The sequence below is a fragment of the Populus trichocarpa genome, chromosome 8 (genome assembly GCF_000002775.5).
Source record: "Populus trichocarpa isolate Nisqually-1 chromosome 8, P.trichocarpa_v4.1, whole genome shotgun sequence".
Taxonomy (NCBI): Eukaryota; Viridiplantae; Streptophyta; class Magnoliopsida; order Malpighiales; family Salicaceae; genus Populus; species Populus trichocarpa.
In genome coordinates, this window is record NC_037292.2 from 17,686,514 (window position 1) to 17,708,390 (window position 21,877).

At 33.2% G+C, this 21,877-nt stretch overlaps 1 protein-coding gene across 6 annotated transcripts; it reads right to left on the reverse strand.

Annotated features, from left to right (window-relative positions):
* Positions 1-4,094: 4,094 nt before the first annotated feature.
* Positions 4,095-18,417, reverse strand: LOC18101895 (phospholipase D zeta 1). Of its 6 annotated transcripts, none has more exons than XM_024607260.2 (20): positions 17,953-18,414; positions 17,470-17,571; positions 17,208-17,323; positions 16,972-17,113; positions 15,600-15,770; positions 14,466-14,639; positions 12,476-12,718; positions 12,279-12,395; positions 11,463-11,602; positions 11,206-11,355; positions 10,174-10,330; positions 9,578-10,084; positions 8,812-8,922; positions 7,481-7,627; positions 7,196-7,393; positions 6,903-7,004; positions 6,474-6,605; positions 6,287-6,352; positions 4,736-4,797; positions 4,095-4,639 (listed from the first exon to the last, which is right to left on the reverse strand). In XM_024607260.2, exons 1-20 carry the CDS (start codon positions 18,223-18,225, stop codon positions 4,393-4,395), a joined length of 3,357 nt encoding a protein of 1,118 aa, XP_024463028.1. In that variant the 5' UTR covers positions 18,226-18,414; the 3' UTR covers positions 4,095-4,392. The 6 variants fall into 6 exon arrangements, with proteins under 6 accessions (XP_024463028.1, XP_024463031.1, XP_024463027.1 ...); XM_024607263.2 differs by having other exon boundaries at positions 17,208-17,298; positions 17,953-17,996; XM_024607259.2 differs by having other exon boundaries at positions 4,095-4,797; positions 17,953-18,417.
* Positions 18,418-21,877: the final 3,460 nt, after the last annotated feature.

The following is a 21,877-nucleotide window of genomic DNA, read 5'->3' on the forward strand; positions in this document are numbered from 1 at the left end:
CCTTGTTTGTTGGACTTCTTATTGTGACGATGTGTTTTTTTTTTCAGACCCTAATTTTAGGAGATTTAAAGTGTGTTTCAATGAGTTTGAAATGTTTTAGGGCAAAATAGAAGCTGAAATTAGATTTGAAAAACAAAAAAAAAACCAACTATTGTGACCTCTAATTACGGGAAGTTGCAGAGACAAGCATCATGTTGTTCTTTTCCAGCCCCCTATATATCCAGCCCATGCATGCAGGCCTGATTCTCCAGCTCCATTGGCATGTATAGGCGTCATTTTTTTTCAATTTTAATTTTTTAGTAATTTAGTTTTAAAATCTTTTGTTCATTTGATTTTCTGCTAAGATTATAGAAAAATAATCATTATTTTTTTTGGATTTCCCATAAAAAATTACAATAAAGAGATATTTATGATATATTTTCTTGTTTTGGACTAAATATATATGTGAAATTATATTAATCTTATTATTTAAATGTTTTTCATTTTTTATGTTAATTCCCCATTCAAAAAAATCTTTTCCTTTGCAGTGGAATAGAAATTTTATCTTAAAAAATATGATCACCTTTTCTTATGGAATAGATTTTTTTTTAATATATTAATTTTTTGTTTTTGCAATATAGTTTATATGAGAGATTATTATAAGTTTTAAATGAGGATAGCATGATTTTAAATATATATCATCAATATAATTTCACTATAGTGAAACAATGTATATTACAATGTTTTGCTACAGTGAAATCTACTGTTATTTGCAAAAAATTCTAATTTAGCCTTTGAAATTTTCATTTTTTTATATAATTGATGCCTATAGTTTTAGGTTATTACATTTCAATCCAAAACTTTAATTTTTTTTCCTCACATTTTAGTCTCTAGGATAGCATTTAGTTAGTTTCTCAAGATAGAAGAGACGAAAACAAATGATATAGAGGAGACAAGATAAAACAAGAGATGGTGATAGAATAAATCTATTTTAGACAGAGTAATTGTCATTATATCTTATTTGGTTAATTATGAACAAGACAAAAAAAAATATTAAAAAAAATTATTTTATCTTTAATATGTATTATTATCAAACTTGACATATTTGAAAAAAATAATTAGATAGTATTTTTTTTATTTTAATTTATATTGAGTGTTGAAATTAATTCTCTTCTAGTAGAATTTGAAAACAACTTGAAAGTTAGCAGAATTAATATCCTGTATCATATCCTTGGTTTCTATGTCGGAACTAATTGAAAATTGATTTAACTTTTTAGGATCAAAATAAGTAAAGTGTGCTATTATTAAGGTAGCATTTGGTTATTCTCCTGAAACAGAAAAAACAAAAACAACAAATATAGAAACAAGTTTAGTTGAAGAGACAAAGACAAAAACATAAAAAAACATATGTCATTGAGATAATTTTGGAGTGAATTTTTATACTTTCAAAATATAAAATAAACAAAGGACACATCTCCAAAGGCAATATTTTTTTTAATTTTTATTTCTAAAATATCCCTGGAACAAATTCTTAATTTTAAAATTGTCAAATTAATACATGTAAATATAAAAATGGTTATTATCATAGTTTTAAAACTCAACCTAGAGCAAGTCCAAGATCATGGAGTGGGAGGGTCAACCCTTGACCCAAGTTAACCCAAATTAAAAATTAAAAATGATTAAAATGATGTTATTTTGATAAAAAAAAAATAAATGGGTTTTTGACTCGTGTTTTATCTCTAGTTGACCATATCACGAGTCGAACCAAGTTTTTGATAAAGTCAAGCCAGGACACCCCATGTTTTTGATAAAGTCAATATTATTTACAATAACTTTGTTAAAAATTATAGATGAGCATAATATGCAATAAATTGTAAGAAACAAATCGCACATAAATATTAATTGAGTAAAATAAATATTTTTGTATTGTTAATTTTTTATATAGTTTTCACAAATTAATTATTCTTTTATTTTAAATAAATTCACATAAAAATTATGAAAACATGATTATTTTCTCTCTCTTTTTTAGAACTTGATTTTTAGATTATGATAATTTTTTTAAAAAAAAACACACTACTAATAAAAAAAAATGTTTTTTTTTTGTAAAAAACATTAATAAGGAAAAGGAGGTTTTGCCTAAAGAGATAAACTTTATAATTATTGAGATTCTTATGAATATTTATTTTAATTATCTTGGTTTTTTTTATTAAAATACAATATTGTTAATAAAAAAGACATTTTTAATCAAAACTAAAAAATACATAAATAAAGAATGAGAACTTTGACTTAAGAAATACATTTTTTCCTTTAAAGTTTAAATTTTAAAACTCTTGCGGATATTTATTTTAATTTCCTTGAAATTCAATAAAAATTAACTTTGAAATTCTTCTCAGGCATCATGTGAGTGTAAAATCTAGTTTAATCTAAAGGAAAAAAGTTCATTGCAAATAATATGTTTCAAGTTTTTGGGAAAAAATATTTTAAAAATAATTAATTTGATCTTACTAATTAAGAAGCAAGATGATATTATTTTGTTACATAGTCAATAGATGGTTGAAATTAAAGAATGAGCAAGGAGTCTGCGTAATGGTGAAAACTTGGGAGATAAGATGCAGGAACATCTAGTCGAGGAAGCAAGATCAGATGGTGATGAAGGAATCAAAGTGGTGATGATTTTATCAGCATAATCAAAGGAAGGAAGAATTAGACACGTGGAAGTGTTGAAATTTATTTTAAATAAACAAATTATGGGTGAATAATAAATTAATCTTGAAGAACCCTTGTTTTTTCCACTCAAATAACTCATGATTTTTGTAGATTTAATTCTTGATTTACGGTGGTTAGTCAATGATTGATAATGATAAAAATTAATTTTTATTAGTTCTTCAACGTTTTAGCTTCCAAAATTCACTATAAACAAATGATGAACGTAGAATAGTTGTATTTTCAGATTTTTCTACTCTTTCTCACCTTATTTTTAATGTTTTCTTTTAATTTTTATGATTTGATTTTTCTTAATTCCAGAGTTTAGATTCATCTTATTAAAAGATATTTGAATTACATAATCTTTGGTTTAGATATCTTATATAGAAAAACCAAGATAGTGGTGTTAGAATCTTGAGAGACGTATTGCAAACATCCTAGTTATACTAGTGAAAAACAATAAACAAGAACAGAAGTCTTATTAATTTAAAGTGCTTTAACAAATAAATATTTTTTTTATTTTAATTTAAGTATATATATTTTTATTATTAGTATGTATATTAGAATCTTAAATTAATATAATTTATAAATTTGGATACACATGTTAGTATGCATGCATGCTGATATTATATTTGTTTTGAAAATATATTTGTTATAAATTATTATTTTGTATGTTTATAGATTAAACTTGAATGATTTTTTTATTTTTCTTGAAAATTTTCTTAGAATTAATTAAAAAATAGTTATTTTGTTAGTTGGGCTCGTAGTTATACTGAATAAATAAGAGGAACCATTATTTTTCTTCTTCTCTCTGTGTTTCTAAAAGATTTCTCTTATTTTGTAATAATCTTAGCTTAAATTCACTTCATCGATATATCTTTTGAATATCTTTTAATTGATTTGAAAAAAAAACTAAATATATAGAAAAAAAATATCTTGATTGAAGATATTTAAAAAGTAATATTGGCCTTAAAATAATTCATTTGATAACTACAATTATCCTAAATTTTTTCTTAATCCATTTTTTAATTAAAATTTAAATTTAAAAACTCTTTTGTGACCTATTTTTCCTATGCATAATAAGCAAGTTAGTTGGGGATTTCCTTTATTAAAGTAGTTTCTTCATCATTGAGTTACTTTCAACATGTTCATTATAAAAAAATTGAATTTTTTTTACTTTAAATTAATTATTTTTAAATATTTTTAAATCATTTTAATATATCAAAATCAAAAATAAATTTTAAAAATACAATAGCACCTCTCCTTTGCTACTTTGTGCACATTAACTTTCTATATATTTCAATTTTCTCTTCATACTTAAATTGCAAAGACCAGGGACCCAAGAAAAAATTGACTGATTTAATAATCTTTTCGATGGAAAAAAAAAAAAAAAAAAACTTGAAGAGCAATGCTGCTGAAAGTACGTATACTTGGTTTTTTTTTTTTTTTTTAATACAACAATGTTCAAGATACATCACTTACAGATATAGCTAGCTCTCTTTTATCTCTATCCCTCGTATTTTTCTGCAAGTTCGAAAAGGAAAAGAAAGAAGAACAAAAAAGATTTAAGGATTCTTTTTACGAATTGATTTGAACGCTATAAAACAATGGCTGATGACATTATCAGGAATCATCACTGGTTCGAAAACCAGTAACCAGTGACCCAGCAAAGTAAAAGACTGGGACTTGGAACGGACCGACCCTCTACTCTTAATGAAAAACTTGGGACGCGTAATACTCGCTCTCATTAAACACAGGTCTTAAGTCTTCCTTGCACATGAACTCCAAAGGGAAAGAAACAAGATGTCCTCGCGTCGACTGTAATCTCTCCAGTGGATCGGTGTTTTTTATGTCTCCGTTTTGGTAAGATTCAAGCTTTTGGGGGGCTATCCCTAAATCGATGGTGGTGTGACCAAGCCTATCCTTCCGGGACACCATGCTTTGTCTGAGCGCGGCTCTGCGGGTGTTCGGGGACAGAAAGCAATCAGTTAGCGCGCGTGCACGCACCCAATTAGAGAGCATGGTAGGGGAGATGATAAGTGAAGTATCATACCTGGTATGTATAAGATCATTAGGCACGCAAGAGAAGACGTCCTGGTAGATCATGGTATTTGTCTGTCAAATGAGAATCATCAATAAATCGTTAGTTTACGTGCCAAATTCGAGGCAAATGCAAAAGCACCAAGCAGACAACCTCATGCAAAAAGCAATTCTTATAGCCGATACGATACAGAGAATCATTTTTACCCCCCTTATATCTGGTTTACAACAGAGGAAGAATTTCTTTTGCCCCTGGAGTCTTGATACATCTACTCAAGTTTACAACAGAGATGGGATATATAATACTGTAGTTCACTTTTTGCTAGTTTTTAGAAGAAAAAAACACATCTAAAGAAAGTAGATGAGTCCAATCGACAAAACTATATGAACTAGATCATCCAATCCAATTATCATGAATTAAAAACCTTTCAAGCAAAAGTGAAAGGAGGAGAAAACGCAAAATCTATCTACACTCGAAGAAACTAATACATCTTTTAATGGTTTCACTAGAGAGGAGACAGTACAAAATTGGGTCCTGTTGCTATTGATGGATGGCCAATACTTGAATATAAATGAAAAGATTAAGTTCCAGTAAAATTACAAGAAAAAAACTTTATTAATCAAGTAATTTATATGGATGCATGTGATAATGATTTCATTTTTTAAAACAAATTACTCAAGTAAGGAAAAATTGGTCATATATTTACTAATTGATAAATTGGAAAAAAGCATCGCAGATGAAGGGGAGCATGATTATTTCAAGTACATAACTTGACTTGATATTTTAAATATTTTGTTAATGTGTTTTACAAGTTATAAGAACAAGAAATCTATATTTGTTGATATTGTGAAAGAAGAGTGCAAAGGTTAGGTTATCAATGAAAGAAGTCGATTTTTTTTTATCAAATGATTTAAAAACTAGATGAAACTAAAGAAGCAGATATTCGTAAGGAATTATTATGGACAAATCCTGAAAGTTCAATTAGGATCATAAGATATTATCATAGACAGCGCAGAAAATTTTAATAGACTTGGAAAAATATTTCAATCTATAATACTTAATTATATTGTGTTAGGTTTGAATATTATCACAAATCTATCACATAAAAGCTGGTTATTTTTGCTTATATTGATAATTCAAAAAATATTTTAAGACCAACATGTATTCTAGCATCAAATCCAGGGATTAAAATGAAATTATCCGATAAAGACAAAATAAGCTAAAAGATTCAGCGTGTTGTAAAAGGGTGTTATACAAATGTGGCACTATTAGGTTTTGTTTAAGAACTTGGAAACTACACAAGACAATGCCTAGCAACTTACACCCTATTTTAATGCAAGCTTTTGAACCCCTGAACTCAGCCCTCAATACATATGGGAAGACCTCCAGATTCAGCATAAACAAACAACATACATCTTATCTGACACTATATATATATATACATGGGATATTTGAACAAACAGGCAGCAGTTCCCAAATGTTCTTCGCATTGAATCTAAGTTTTGAAAAAGAAAAGGTACTGAATTAAATAGTCTGCTAAAATGAAACCATTTTTGTTCTCACCTTTGCAGTTGACATCCATATGTCTTTGTAGGTTGAATCAATTACTGGGTCAATTACTTTATTGATCTGAGATTAAAAGAAAAAAGAATGTAAAGAGTCAGCTGGAAAGCAGCTAGCAATAATCTATCAGTGCTGTGATTTCCTCCACTGTGGAGCAGTCAATATTTCTACAATCACAAACACTAACCGCTTTGGAATGAAGACCAAGGTGTTCAGACCACAATGAAAGGCGAAGACTAAGAGTAAATTTTCCAGCTTTCCGAGGCTTCCCTCCCATTAACGAGTCCACTAACTCTTTGTCTTCAATAAGTACCCCAATCTAAAAAATATTGTCACAAAGAAACAATGTAATAATATTCCTTCATCGTTAAAAGTTTTACTGCCCATATGCTATAATATCAATTCTCATTCTCTTTCACTCGTGCTCACTTACTCATCATAGATCCAATTTTATCGTTGTTCTTTTCCAGTGACAAACTTTATCAAGGGCACTCTGTTTAAAGTTTGAACCGGGACAGATGATCATTTCTTAATTGTATCGGGCATGTTTTAACTTTGAGAATCAAAATTTCTCAAAACAGTAAAGCTTGTAGAAAAACATGGAAAAAAGTGACACCTCAGAATCTCGTGACCCAAGCAGACTCCTGTCATTGATATTGGCTGATCCAATCAAGGTTGTACGGTCATCTATTATCATGATTTTACTATGGACATACACCTGTAGGTACAGTAAGGATCAATAAGCATTGTGTCAAATGTAAAGAAGCTTGTACATTAATAGATGAAGTGAATAAATCACCAAATATTATAGATTGAGGTGAGGTGCTAACAGCATTTTGTCAATGACCGTGGAGCAAAATAAAGATGAAGTTAATGAACTGTACAATATCTATGCATCAAAGAAAAAACCTGACTAGTGGCCACAGGACCACCATCAAAAAGTCGACCATAAGATCTAAGGCCATAGAAAGAAATGTAATCATGTGTCTTGGGACCGAGATGATCATAAAGATTATGCAATATTGAATTCTGTCCTCTGCAAATAGTTCGATATTGCCAATGCATTATGGCTCTGACAGATGCTGCACCACCATCATCTACACCACCCTGTGAGACTAAAACTTGAGCCAACAAAAGAAAAAGAAAAGGAACATTCAGATTTCAAATTTCAGGGAATGAGCCAAGAATTAGAACCTGGAAACCTGGAAGCAGCGGTATGACAATTATGACCCTGAAACATTTCTTATCATTAAATGCTCGCATAATACGCCGATACAAAGCTTCTAACACACGATTCCGTATAATATCATCTCCTGAAAGACCTGATATAAGAAATTGATTCTGGGAAACCCAGCAATAAAGCAAAAGTCAGGCAAAATGAATAACTTCAGACTTTAAAAAGCTGCTTTAACATTAAAATATGAAACTTTCATGGTGATTAGAAAGACAGCAAAAATAAAGAATAATTACAGTTAATAAAATTAATTCTTTTACTCTGCTCATTCACATAACCATCTGTTAACCAAATTATTAAAAGCTTATGGTAAAATCTTTCTTGATGCTTTTGCCAGCATTAAAGAAAACTCTTTAGAATCATTAGAAAGTGACATCCATTAATATTTCCCCGCTGTTTCCACATAGATGAAAAGCTATTCTTCTGTATAAAGTTTATTATTCTTTCTCTCTAAGCAGCAATCAATTCACAGCTTCCAACAATGTATAACACTTCCCCTCTAAAACTGACTAAATCCACTTCCTGTGGCCTAAACCCATTCATCCTAGGCCACAGTTCTACAGTCTTGATTTTTCCTTTCCTTAGCCTACCCAGGGCCCAGGCTCATATACATGTCTTTCAAGATGCAATCTTAGAAAATGTAAATGAGCAAGTCCATAATGTAATATCAAAGTGTCTAAATGAACTCATGACTCTGGATAACAGATGAAACTGGAATCAATTGCCTTCGCCTGATATTGAGGAGATGGTGAAGGGTACCGAGTGCAGTTGGGTAGTTTAGTGATGGGATTGCCCCTGTGCGAATACCAACCCTCTATATTACGAGATAAAGCTTGAACACTTATAGTTTGTGTTGGATACAAGTTTCTCCTTGCCATTCTACCCTTTGCTCTATCTAAAAACCATTTAGATAAATACTTAGCACTTGAAATCTTTTGTCACTGCACCATTAGCATCAAGTACAGCCCCTTTTTTATTTTGTGCTTTAAACCAAACTCATGGCACTCTTCCTTGCCAGTGATGCAAGATCCCACTCTCGGTGACTGAACCTATATAATAAGATGGTAATTTTGCAAGCAGCTGTTCGAGATGACTTGAAAAACTCAATTCTAGTCGATATGATTGTGAGAAGAATGAACAGCACACAATCTTTTCAATTGAGTGGCTCAAAATATAATTCCACCAAGGAATCTATTCAAATGGAGCTGGATGTCCTTGTCCTTGAGTTCTTCGATAGGCAGCTGGTTCCATTCACTGAAAGAAACAATAAATAATGCATAATAGTTTATACCTCGATGTAGACAAAGTGCTCTGCTTTCTCAATAAGAGAACAATAAGCACAGTGAATACTCTCTTCAATTTGGCTTGTTCCAGCAGACCACTGACTCACACTCCTTATGACCTGGAAAATGAGAGAAATCATTGATGCCAGAGGATACAGATTAAGTTTTAAGGATTATATATAAACATAAAAAGTGCTAAATAATAATGGTAAAGTTAATGGAAAAAAAAAACAATTGTATTGTCTTGTAGAATGTGAAATTAAAACAGAAACACATATGCTCTTCCAATTATACACATTAATCACCAGCAACAAAAACACCAAATAACTTGTTCTCTACCAATTGTACAACATTCATCATTGGTCATGTACCAATAGAATTCCTGGGTGAGATTCAAAAGCATATAGTAACAGATATTAGACCTTCACTTTTTTCTTTCCAAATGCAGAATTCAAGGCTGGCACCAGTTTTAGATTTTCACATTTCTTCTCTTTTTTTTTTTCAATAAATGGACAGACCTTTCAGTTCCTCTAAATTTGTTTTACATCCAGTAGATTAAAATAAGAATTAGATGCTTCTATGGCTAGCCATAAGGCGTGCAATACTTAATCTACACATATCATGAACAGTAAGAAATTTGGGGCAAAGTATGTTAAATAAGATCCCATGATGGCATTGAGGACTGAGATTATCAGATGACTCAAGGTAGGTCTCTTATGCTTTCTTGGTCATGTTAAATAAGAATTGCATAAAACATCATGAGTTGTAACCCACCTGACAATGACAAGAAACACGAGGACCAACTTGGCCACTTTCATCTGGAGAACCAACCTGATCAACCCTTTCTTGTGTTTCCCACCACTCCAAGTCTGAAGCTTTGGTGCCAGGCTGCGCCGAGAAATCTGATGACATTTTCACATGAAGATCTGAGCCATTGTTATCTACGAAGCTTGTCATTGAAATATCTGGAACAACCAATTCAATTTTGGATTTCCAAAAAGCATGTGGAAGGCTTCTGCCAGGGGTAGAGTCCATCCCGTTTAATTTTGGACCTACACCAGAATCATCAGGCCCCTCAGCTTCCTGAGGCAAAAGAAGAGGGATGTCTTGTAAAGATGATCTAGATGAAAATGAATCTTGCCGTTTGATTCCTTTTACATCATCTTTGATACCCTTTCTTTCAACTTCCATCTCTCTGTTTTGCCCCATATAGTGTGGAATAACCATGTGCTGCTGAGGCATAAGTAGTGGAATAGCTTCTTCATATGGAGCTTTACTTCTCTGGAAAAGGAAAAAAGTATTTTCATGTTAAAATTAAAAGCTTTCCCCAACCAGCAGCACAACCATACTAATTGGTGCTAAACTTTGACCTTGGCATAGTTCCAACGCTGTACAAAGTGCCTAGCTACATCACGGCAAGGTGGTCCCCAAAGAGCACAATGGACATCATGCCAAGGCATGCGAGGATATTTGCCACGATCCAGTTCATCTTTCATCATATCTTCCCATGAATTTGGTTCAGATTCCCTGGAAAATGAAGAGAAAATTCATTTCATAAATCCAGCAAATGCAAACCCTACTTCTAATCCAGTAAATTAATATGCTGATTGCACACCACACTAATCAGTCATAATTTTCAGATGACTCATTGAACAGAAGTCTTTTTATGATTAGAATGTGTTTGGTAATGAGTTTGGGCTGCGTTTGAAAATGATGTTCAAAAAACTTTGGGACTAAAACAACATCAAAATGTTTGCATGCTTTTGGATGGTTTTGATATGACAATGTCAAAACCATTTAAAAGCACCAAAAAAAGCTTCAAATTGATGCCTTTTCAGCCCAGATGCACTTTTGCAAAAGCACATGCACCGCCTTTTCAAACACAGTAAAACATTGCACAAAAATGCTATTGGCAAACTGTTGTAAGATTTACTTCAAGTACAATAACATAAGCACTTCAATTGATTGTCTTTGATTGAGCATCTATTTGTGTTTATTACTTTGAACAATCTTGTAGCTGCAATTAAGCATATAGTACGTTAATTAAACAGCAGAAACCAGTGACAACAGATATAAGATGGAATCAAAAGATAACCAAAGTAACGAATCATTCTTATGTTTCATCATCTCTCAACAGATGTTCATTGAACATTCTAAGAAAAGGCATTTGAGTTTGTATTTGGTAATGCGGTACAAGGTGTTTTTCAATTGAAAATATATCAAAATGATTTTTTTGGATTTTTTTTATTTTATTTTTGACATCATCATATTAAAACAATCAAAAAGCATATAAAAGCATTGATTTAATACTTTTTCGGACAAAAAGTAATTTGAAGAACACTTTGAAAAGCAAATCCAACCACAAAAATAAACACTCCTTGAGTAGAGGAAAAACGAATTACCTTGGATTATAATAATCCTTTCCTGGCCATACTTGAGGAGGGCAGTCACCCACTCTGTGTTCACAAGTGTCATAACGACCAAAGCACAAGTCCAGTCCTCCAATAAAGCAAATCTGGTGATCAACAATGACAAGCTTTTCATGGTGGGACCTAAACATAATCAAAATATATATCAGAAACTGAAAAACTCATTGTCATGAAGATAACTCAAATTTGGTTCTCACTGACACTGTTTAAGCCTGTCCAATAATGCATACCAAAGGTAAACACCTGTAGAAAAGTGGTCAGGATAGCGCAGCACTCTCACATTCTCATGGATACTAAGAAGCTTTGTCTTGCTATAGACACTATTAATTTTCAGAGCAAGAGCCACCTCTTTATAGAGAAGAATATATATCTGCAGTGAAAAATTAAGATTACATCAGTGGTCATCCATAACCAAAGCAAGTCAGAAGAATTCTTGCCAAGGAATCTTGATAAAATTCTATTTTATTTGTTGAGGGTTTTCCATAATTTTTAAAACTTTATCAGTACCCCAAAGTTTATATGTAATTGTACCATTTAACCAGGAAGCACATGTGCATGTGGAAAAGAAATGTAGTGGGATACAGTTCTCACAGAAGCTGTCTTTTTATTCTCCCAAAGTTCATGCCCCTATTTCCATAAATCCAGAGAACATCTGCGCCCATGAAAAAGATTCATGGCCTATCCTCCATTTTAATACCTTTAGTTATGCTTTAAAAAAATAAAAGAAAAATGCTCCAAAAGTTTTGTGCATATTATAAATAAAAACAAATATCACATGTTTGGGAGTGTGGTTGCGGTTGCTTTTCAAAGTGTTTTTCGTGCCGAAATGCATCAAAATGATGTTTTTTTATTTTTTTAAAAATCATTGTTTAGATCAGCGCATCAAAACGATCCAAAACATACCAAAAAAATTAATTTATAGCAAAAAACAAATTGAATTTTGGGGGAACGCGGTTTGCACCGCGATCCCAAACGCTCTCAAATCAACCATCACAAGTAACAAAGCGTCAAAGCAGAAAGAAGAACAATAAACAAGCAGTTTGCACCTGAACCCCTTGTTTAGCTTTGGCTTCCAGCAAAGAATCAAGTCTAGAGGAGGCATGAGCACGAAAAGGACGTCGTAGATAAAGCTCTGGGCACAGCCACCAGCCACAAATAAATATCTGCACAGAATTTCCAAATATAAATTATATGGCAGAATAAATACTAATGAGTAGTGCTGATCCTAAGTACTGGAGCTGACCTCAGATTTAGCATCCTCAATTGATAAAGCAATGGCTTCAAAAGCTGCCCTACCATCTACAAACCACTGGGCCTGACTACCATCTTCAGACAAACCTCTAGGAGGAGCAAAAGAGGCAAAACGATGAGGATGACACCAACCCTCAGGAGGCCTAAGTCCAGCATCATTAATTGTAGCAACCCAATCTTTAACTCTAGCACCATTTTTAGATCTCAAGTCTATGCTTCTGTTTCCACATGCAACCTTTAAAGTTTCCAATCATCTGTTAGCGAGTGAAATTATCTGATACAATTTCCTCATCTCTAAAAATCATTAATAAATTTAACTGTAATGAAGAGGAATATCCATCACAAATTTAAACAATTTCCTCAGACACCACTACTTTGCTTCAAGAGGCACTAATGGCACAGTATTTTGTCTAATAGTACAGCCCACTGGAATTTTTTGCATGAAAAACAACGAAGTTTCCAAAAATTTCTTTGTTTCTTTCTTTTTTGAATAAAACTGCACTTCAATTTGTTTGGATGTATTTTCACTTTACACAAAACATGAATTATTAACCCTGATTTTCTACCATCCAGGTTAAACTTACAATTGCAGCTCTGTCTCCTTCCCATGCAAGGATTTTCTGTTCTATCAATCTCTTCTAAACGAGAACTAACCAAAATGGAGACCAAGAAGTAGATCCAGGTATGAAAGGAAGTTGCAGTTTCCATGATATTAGGTGATATAGAAAGGACCTCTAACTTGGTATTGTCTTGAAGATTGTAGCTGGAAGTTTTTCCTCATTTTGATTCAACTATGTTTGAGTTTTGTTTTGCTGTGTTTTTTGGATTGTAGTAATTTTAATTTAAGTGGATGGACTAATTGCTTGGAAGAAGCTGGTTGTACTTCTTTAATGCTCTCCAAACACTCGATCATGGTCCAATCAGAATGCTCATTGTTTCACGATGGTTTAGATTTTAGTTGTTGAGGTCCTGGCTTTACTGTGAGCTTCTTGTTCTTAAAGTCTTTTGTTCAGCTGTTTAGGTGGTGGTATTCTCTTGTGTAATCTCATATATGATTTGGAGGTCATTTGGTTGTTTAAGGATCCTCTATCATAGGAAGACATAGTATTCTTAAGGCAAGCTCAGATATCTAAATGAAAACCAGTCAGCAAAAAAGAAAATGGAGGTCAGTTTTGTAATTAAATCAGCAAAAACTAATAAAATGTCATGCAGCAAGACAATATGATACACTGATAGCCCTTCCCCTTTGTTTCTTATTCTTTATTTGTGAGGATTTGTGTAAGCACAAAAAACTACTTTTGAAAAAGCTTAAAGAACTTTTAGAAGGAAAAACAAACTAGAATATCTAATGTAATAACCAGATTCGAAATGAATTTTTCACTTGTTCTGAAGTCATTCTATAACTGGAAAAAGAAACGGTGAGTTTTACTTCAAAAGTTACAGAAGGCTTTAGAAAGTACGAGGAAAAAAATTAATTGGTACTGACAGAACTGGAAGTCACTGATAAAAGTGAACTAAGCAATTTAGCCTGAATTATGATAGCTGGGATTCACTATTAATAAATTGAACATATAGTACCTAAGAAACTGTTGTATCTAGAGGCATCTAGCATAAATTGACCTATATTTCTTTGCTAAGTTGTTTACTAGACATTTCCTAAAAATACCACCCATGTAATCAGTCAGACTTTGACATACAGGGAAGGATCACTCACTTTTGAAAATGTAATGGCTATCATCTAGGCTGCCTTACCATTAAAACAGTATTGTACTACAATAGCTTTTCGGCTTACAATGTGCTTGTGTGTGGTAACTGATCCTTAAACAAGTAAAGCAGCTAACGCCAAAGCCAGGATATGTCATCATCAGCAAAGCATAAGGGCAGATCGTGTACAAAATAATGTCATCAAAATTTTAAGATTACATGTTACAAAAGCACGATAGAGAAACCACCACATAAGAAAGAATCTACACGCTGCTTACCTTAAAACCATGTCGTAAAGGATTCCGCTCCTTTATTTCCGCTGCTAATGACACTCGGCCTTCACCACTTCCATCTGAAGCAGGTAATACATCAAAAACAATTATATCCAAAAGCTTGGTATCAAAAGGATCAGCCAGCAGTGCCAAGAATCCTGGTTTCAAAACAGCCCACACCTGCAGAAAATCAGAAAACATGGACAATGCTGTGTGACTCTTAATGTTATGGATAAAATTACAGCATTCTATTGTTGGTGTACCATCAAGAAGCCCCCAATTAGACCACAAAAGTTGTCATGCATCTCCAGGGGAAATTATTGTTGAACTTATCTTTTCCCTTGCCACTACTTGCAAATTCCCTCTTAGCTTTAGAATGATAAACAACATTTGTTCTATCTAAAATTTTGATCCAATTATCAAGTTTGAATGATTGCAGCAATATCCAATAAACTAGTTGTGATTTTGTAAGGAAATTGCAAATGCTGGATCTTAAGGAATAAGATACATAAAGGGTAAAAATTGTGAGATGCAATGCTACAGCATATTCTTTATCTTGCAAAATGAATTGAGGTTATCATGTCAAGGACTTTCAGATAATTTGGCAGAATTATGTGCAAGGATCAGGCATTTCACCAAGTCTTGTCCAGCAAACTGTATGGACATGACGATGATATTTTGTTTAGTTGCTTCTGCATATACCTTAGGCAGCATATGTGGTGCCCCTTTTACATTTGAGCTCCACAATACAAGCCAATGCATAAAGAAACTCTGCTTTTATACCAGACTTCAAGTCTACCCAACAAAATTTGACTTTCTTCTCAAGAAGATTTCTAATTGGAATATATAGACCAGAAGTATTTCCAAACCATCTAAATCAATAAAGGAGAAAATGACGAGGTACCTGCACAAATGCACATGTTTGTGCAAACATTTATTTGTGAGGTCTTGTATGTGCGTTCTCAGAAGAAGATTCAGTGTTAAATACTCATAATATCATTCAACACTGTCAATAAAACTAAAAGTAATGATGAAGAACCCTACACAGAAACCTTCATTTTTTGCACAATTGTGCACGCACAAAAATGACAAATTACCTTCTGCCAGGGGCAGACCTAGTTTTGGGCAAGATTGCATTACCTTCTGCCAGTTGTCATTACAGCAACTAAACCAACTGCAAGCACAACATTTCCTGGAATCATCATCCTTCACTATTCGTGGTAGATGCTTCACCATAACATATTCTTCTTTCAGCTTAGGGCCATATTCTGGTGAAAATGACAGCTTAGAGACCTCCAAAAACTTGCAAACCTACAACAGCATGGTGAAATGCATGCCAATTAGCAACCAAGAAGCAGTAAAAATTAAAAGCAAGAAAATATTTTTAATTTCAAATCATCAGGTTTCAAAAACCAAGACTTTGGGATTATGGATTGAACTAGGAAGCACGTGTTATTCAAATTGTCAAAGAACCATATCAACCCAATAGCTTAAGCTATTACGTGAGGTCTCAGGATATGATTTATATTATTCTCTAACAGACCCCCTCAAGTGAAAACTTTTTGGTCTTGAAACTTGCACAGGCCCACAATACCATGTGCTTAATTTTTATTAAATAAATGGGAATGGTGAGATTCGAACTCGTGACCGCTTAGTCATCAAGGCTCTGATACCATGTCAAAGAACCATCTCAACCCAATAGCTTAAGCTGTTAGGTGAGGTCCCAGGATATGATTTATATTATTCTCTAATACAAATTCTCAATGATAGGTTCATACAGTTCATCGTCACACCACGCAAACAGAGAAAGTTCTTGACTTAAATAGATATCAATTGATTCAAGCATTCAAGGAAATGATGTTTCTAAAAGTTGCACAGATGAATGGCAGCCTAGCAGTTCAAGTGATGCCTCATGTTTAAATGAACTGCCGGCATGCTTATGATGAGTTCAAAGACCCATAAAGTAGTCAAACTCCATCATAGATACACAAGAGCAGAAGACATGAAGCACCGATTAGGACATGCAATTGAGCAAGGAAGAGAAATTGATGCTTCCATGAGATGCTTGGTGCGTTGCTTTTGGCTTGAACATCACATAACAAATTCAAAAGACAGTGTGGAACTTAATTGATCATTGTCAGATTCTAGAATATTAAATTAACAAATTCCTAAAGCATCATGGAAGAAGAAAAAAGAAAGTTGGATTTGATTTTTCTTAAAAAAATATTCACATCTTATATATAGGAGGACAAGAGAAAAAAAAAAGAAAAAAAAAAGAGAGGGCATCTAGGACCTAAAACAAATAGGTTGAGCTGGCCCTCACATTGGATTTCATAGAAAAAGCTAGTAGAGCTATCAGATCTATCTATCTAAAATTTACATTTTTCTGAAGTCACCACCATATAAAAGTTAATCTATGATATGCATTTAAATGAGAAATACTTATTCCGAAATAACAATAGCAACAAAATTCAACAAGAACCAGAAACTTGAAAAAGAAGAAGAAGAATACCTCTCGGGAGTTCACAATATCCATGTTCCCTAAAAAGTGGTTTAAATATTGTTGCATTGTAACCTTTGCACGGTCCGACATTGAATTCTGTCTTCCCAACGCTGGACGGATAACTGGTAAAGCAGCACTTGATGGAACATCTCTGAACAGAAAAACCACCTGTAAGAACTATGAGAATTACTGAAGACAAGGACATAATTCATGTTTAACAATTACACAAACGTGTAAGCTGTGACCTGTTTTTGGCACTCTCATCATGATGCAATGGAATGGTCTCATCGTCGGCATCATCATCATCATTAACCATTGGTGTATGATCTCCTATTCCTAGATTTTGAAGCCATTCTTTAACCTTTAATATAATTTTCCAATAAAAAGCACATCAAAACCACACACCTTCCCAGAAAAAAATCAAATTACCAACATAACAACCTCAAAGAATTCATTTACAAAAGTAACAAACACAACCAATGCCATCCACCACACACACAGACACACCTGCTCTTGCTTCTCAAGAATTTCCTCGAAAAACACCCGTTTCTTCAATGCAAAATGTAAATAAAACACTTGTGCCGCTTTCTTCAATAATCTCCACTTGAACTACATTCACCAAAATAAAATTGCACGTTAAAAATTTCAAATTTATTTGCCCCTACTAATTCCAAAAATAAAATAAAATTGTACAATACTGTTTCTTCAAGAAAACAAGAAAAGAAATTATAGTCAAAAGATTCTGTACAAATTAGAGGATTCAATAATGTTTCAATACCTAATGTGTAGCTTCAAAAAATTACTTTTTACTAGCTTTTTTTATTAATATTTAGAGCATCCAAACACGGCCTAAAGAATATTCAAATTCAAATTCAAATTCAAATTGAATAGTCAAAATTCAAAACCTAAAGAATCAAATTCGCACACAAAATTTAGAAACCTAAAAACAAAATCTAGTTCAAATTCGGTTAATTGATCGCGTATCGGTACCTGCTTATATTGAACTTCGATAGTATAAGATAATTGAACAGGACTAATATCGCTGGGGTCGGGTCGAGAGACGGATACAATAGTAGCTTGTGGTAATTCATCGAAAATCCGGCCGGATTCCGGTGTCGAACCTTGACGGAAAGAGAAGAAGGAAGATATGATTGAGGATGATGGTGGTTGTAACGGCGTTGATGGCTCTGATTGCATTTGTACGTAACGGGGACCGCCGCCGCCAACACTCCCCCCTCCCATTAATTGCGCTGACGATGCCATTGATGTTGATTATGATTTAAATTAATAATTTAGCTTTCGAGATCAGAATTTTCTGGTGTGAAAAGGAAAAAGGGAAGGGAAGTCGAGGGAGAGTTGGTTTGGGGTTTAAATAAGTGAGCGCCGTCGACAACCAGCCAACGTGGTCAATTCTGGAAAGTATTGGAAAGGTCGCCTTTTAAAAAAAAAAAATTGTGGGTTAACGGATTCTCCGAACCGAATAAGAAGCGACCGATCTTCTTGTACTATATAATTTATTCATCTACCCCGTGTTCGGTCCATGCCCATAGCTTAAAAATTAAAAAATTCTTAATGCATGTGCTATAATTATATTTTTTAAACTCGATTCCAGAAAAGCCACCGGTCAATATTCAAGTCAATTTATTTTTTAATTTAAAAAAAATCAACAATATTATTAGTTAATTTTTTTCTAGGTGAATTGAGTTACGAGTTAATTTAGATTTTTAATCAAATCATACCATATTAATTCTATTTTTATTTTTGTTAAAACTCAATTCAATCTAGATTTTAAATTATTTATTCATGGATGAACTTATCAGGTTAGTTAAAGTTTTAAAAGTAACATGAATGAAAAGAAAAAATGTTGTATGTACTAATTTTTGAAAAATCAATGATGTATTGCTATTTTATTAATGATTTAAAAAAAACACACAATTATTGGAACTACTAAGATTAATTTGATTCGGTTATCAATTCAAAAACACAATATTTAAAACTCGTTTTATAATCTTATTTAAAAAAATATGACTTAACAATTTGATTTCCGGCATATGTTTGGAAACTAAATAAATAATAAAACTAAATAAGTGGATGTGTTGGTTTTGTATTTAAAGATAATTCAATTTGCTCTCTCGGCTAATGTTATAATATGTCAGGTAAATGAAAGTATTAACCTATAACTAAAATTGATATGCTGTAGCGTGGAATATTGTACATTATGAGTGAATTTATTGTGGATTATATTATTCTGCACTGTAGCACGAGTATTGTAAACTATGAGTGCTTTCACTATAGACTACACTGTTTGGTGAGGGTATGTGTGAGGCTGCAGCCAGCAGGTCCCAAGCGCCAAGCTGGAGGCGCGTCCTCTAGGGCTGCGCACATGTGGCGCATGGGCTCCTGCCTGGGGGCTGGGCACTCACAACGCATATGTGACGCTTGGGTTGCCTACCTGTGTGCTGGCAGACCAAGAGCACAAGTGGCGCTTGGGCTCCTGCCTTAGTGCTGGGCACACCCCTATGCCCATATGGCGCTTAGGCTCCTGCCTTAGTGCTGGGCACACCCTGTGCACACATGGCGCTTGAGATGTCTGCCTGGGGGCTAGGCACCCCCAACGCACACGTGACGTTTGGGCTGCGCTGGGAGTGAGCCATGCTTGTGCCCCACTTGGGGACACCTGGAGCTTGGGTCATGGCGCTGGGCCCAAGGTTCCTAGGTCCTATGATTCGAAATATTATTGTTTCTTTTAGAAATATTATTATTATTATTATTATTAATGAAATAATTAATAAATTTGAAAGAAAATATTATTATCAGTATTGAAAACACATTATTATTTATATTATAAATTTTTATGATATTTTTTATAAAAATAAAAAGTGAGCCCGCGGCGCAGTATTATTAAAAATAGTCAACAATTCTAAGTATTAATATAAAAAAATATTATAATTTGAGTTATAAATATTATTATTTTTCTTATAATACAAAGTATTCATATAAAACATATTATTATTTGTGTTCTAAATATATTTTTTATATATATAATTCAAAGTATTCATATCAAAGATATTATTATTTCTTTTATAATATTATTATTTTTATAAGAATTGAAATTTTTAATAGAAAAAAATATTATTATCTGCGTTCTAAATATTCTTGGAATTTTTATGACTTCAGCAATTGTGTTCTCGATTCTTTGTCTGAAATATACTTTGTGAGGCTCATTTGGGAAATTTAAAATCTGGACATACCCTTCAATGGTAGGGGTCATGTCAACGTCTCCAAATGTGAAACATCTATAACCTGGATTTCATAAATGCATTAAAGCCTTGACTGCTAAAATATGAACTGGAATCCTTATTAGATGGGAAATTCTCCCGTACTTTCTTTAAAAAAATGTTTCATCCTCTGCCTAGTGACTAGCTTTCATGAAAGCAATATAGAGGTTTGCAAGGAATGGTTGGGATATAATGTGACCACCATTACCGAGTAAAGGCTCAGCTTATAAGGCAGGTCGCTACTCCCCACCTAACTTAGAATTGAGTTTATTTGAAAATCAAGATGCGTGAAGGCATTATTCCACACCCGATATTCTTATGCATAAGCAATATATATAAAAATGCATGGTAAAGCAATGAAAGAAAAATATGCTAAAATAAAATTAAATAGACCAAAATAAATAGGAAAACAATCAAACAAGCAAAGCTCAGTCCAACAAAACAAGGCTTCCCCAGTGGAGCCGCCATCCTGTCGTGACGTACATGACATCGTGTGGTAGAGCTGCCTCTTGAAAATTAAAGGGGGCTTTAGGGTTTAATCATAAAGTTGTGATTATGGGTTTAGGAGTCGCCACCTAGTATTATGGTCACTAGAAAATCTAATGGTCTACGAGAATCTAGGTAAGGGGATTAGTTATGTAAGGGGAAGACGCTTCACTCACAATACACCTTACCTCAGGTAAGTTGCATTGCTTGTTGATTGTTTTTCTAGGTCATGTTTCTATCCGTTGGTCTCGTTTAAGGTTCAAGGCAGATCTCCCTTCGTGAGGAAGTTTCTCCCTTATTATTGGATTAAATTCTAACTATTCAAAGGTCCATATTCAACATCACATTTATTTCTTAGATATAGTTAATTGTTAACATTCTGAATAACACTATAAGACACTTCCCCAATATAAGCATGATCACAATATTTCTTAGATATATGAAATATGCATTCAAAACCTTTAAGATTTGGTCGTATGCACGAAAATAAAACATCTTTTTTTTTTTTTGAAAATAAATTTTATCTTTGAGTTTTTGGATTTTTTTTTGTTTTGGGGAAAAAATCAGTTATTTTTTTTATCGAGTTCGTATCCTACAGTGTAAGTCTACAACTCAATATTAGACAAAATTATTAGAAAAAATGTGCGGCGGACCCACAAATAATTTTAAAATGATCTTTGAAAAATTTAATTTTTTTTTATTTGGGTTGGACCTGGCCCAGCCATTTGGGCTGGGTTGGGTTGAGACGGGTCCAGTCCGTCTTAGTTTTCTTCTGCAAGATGTATAGGAAGAAAAAACCACGGGAGGGAAGGGATGAAGAAGCTTACCTAGGCTGGATGAGGTGTTATTGGCTGGTGGGCCTGCTGACGGCTCACAGTGGAGCTGTTAGTGGTGAAGCTAACAATTGGTAGGGCTGGTATGAAGAGGTTGGCGCTGCTAGAAGAAGAGGTTGGTGTCGGTGAGATTATTCCTATTACCAGTGAGAAGATGAAGTTGTAAGGGTGTTGGGCCATTAGTGGTCATGACGTTGAGGCTGAAGCTACTAGGATTCACGACAGGGGAGATGGTTGCAACGACGATGGAGAGAAAAAAACAATGTTGAAAAAGCTAAAAAAGATGGTTTTTTGCTCACCTTACACTATTCTCTCTTT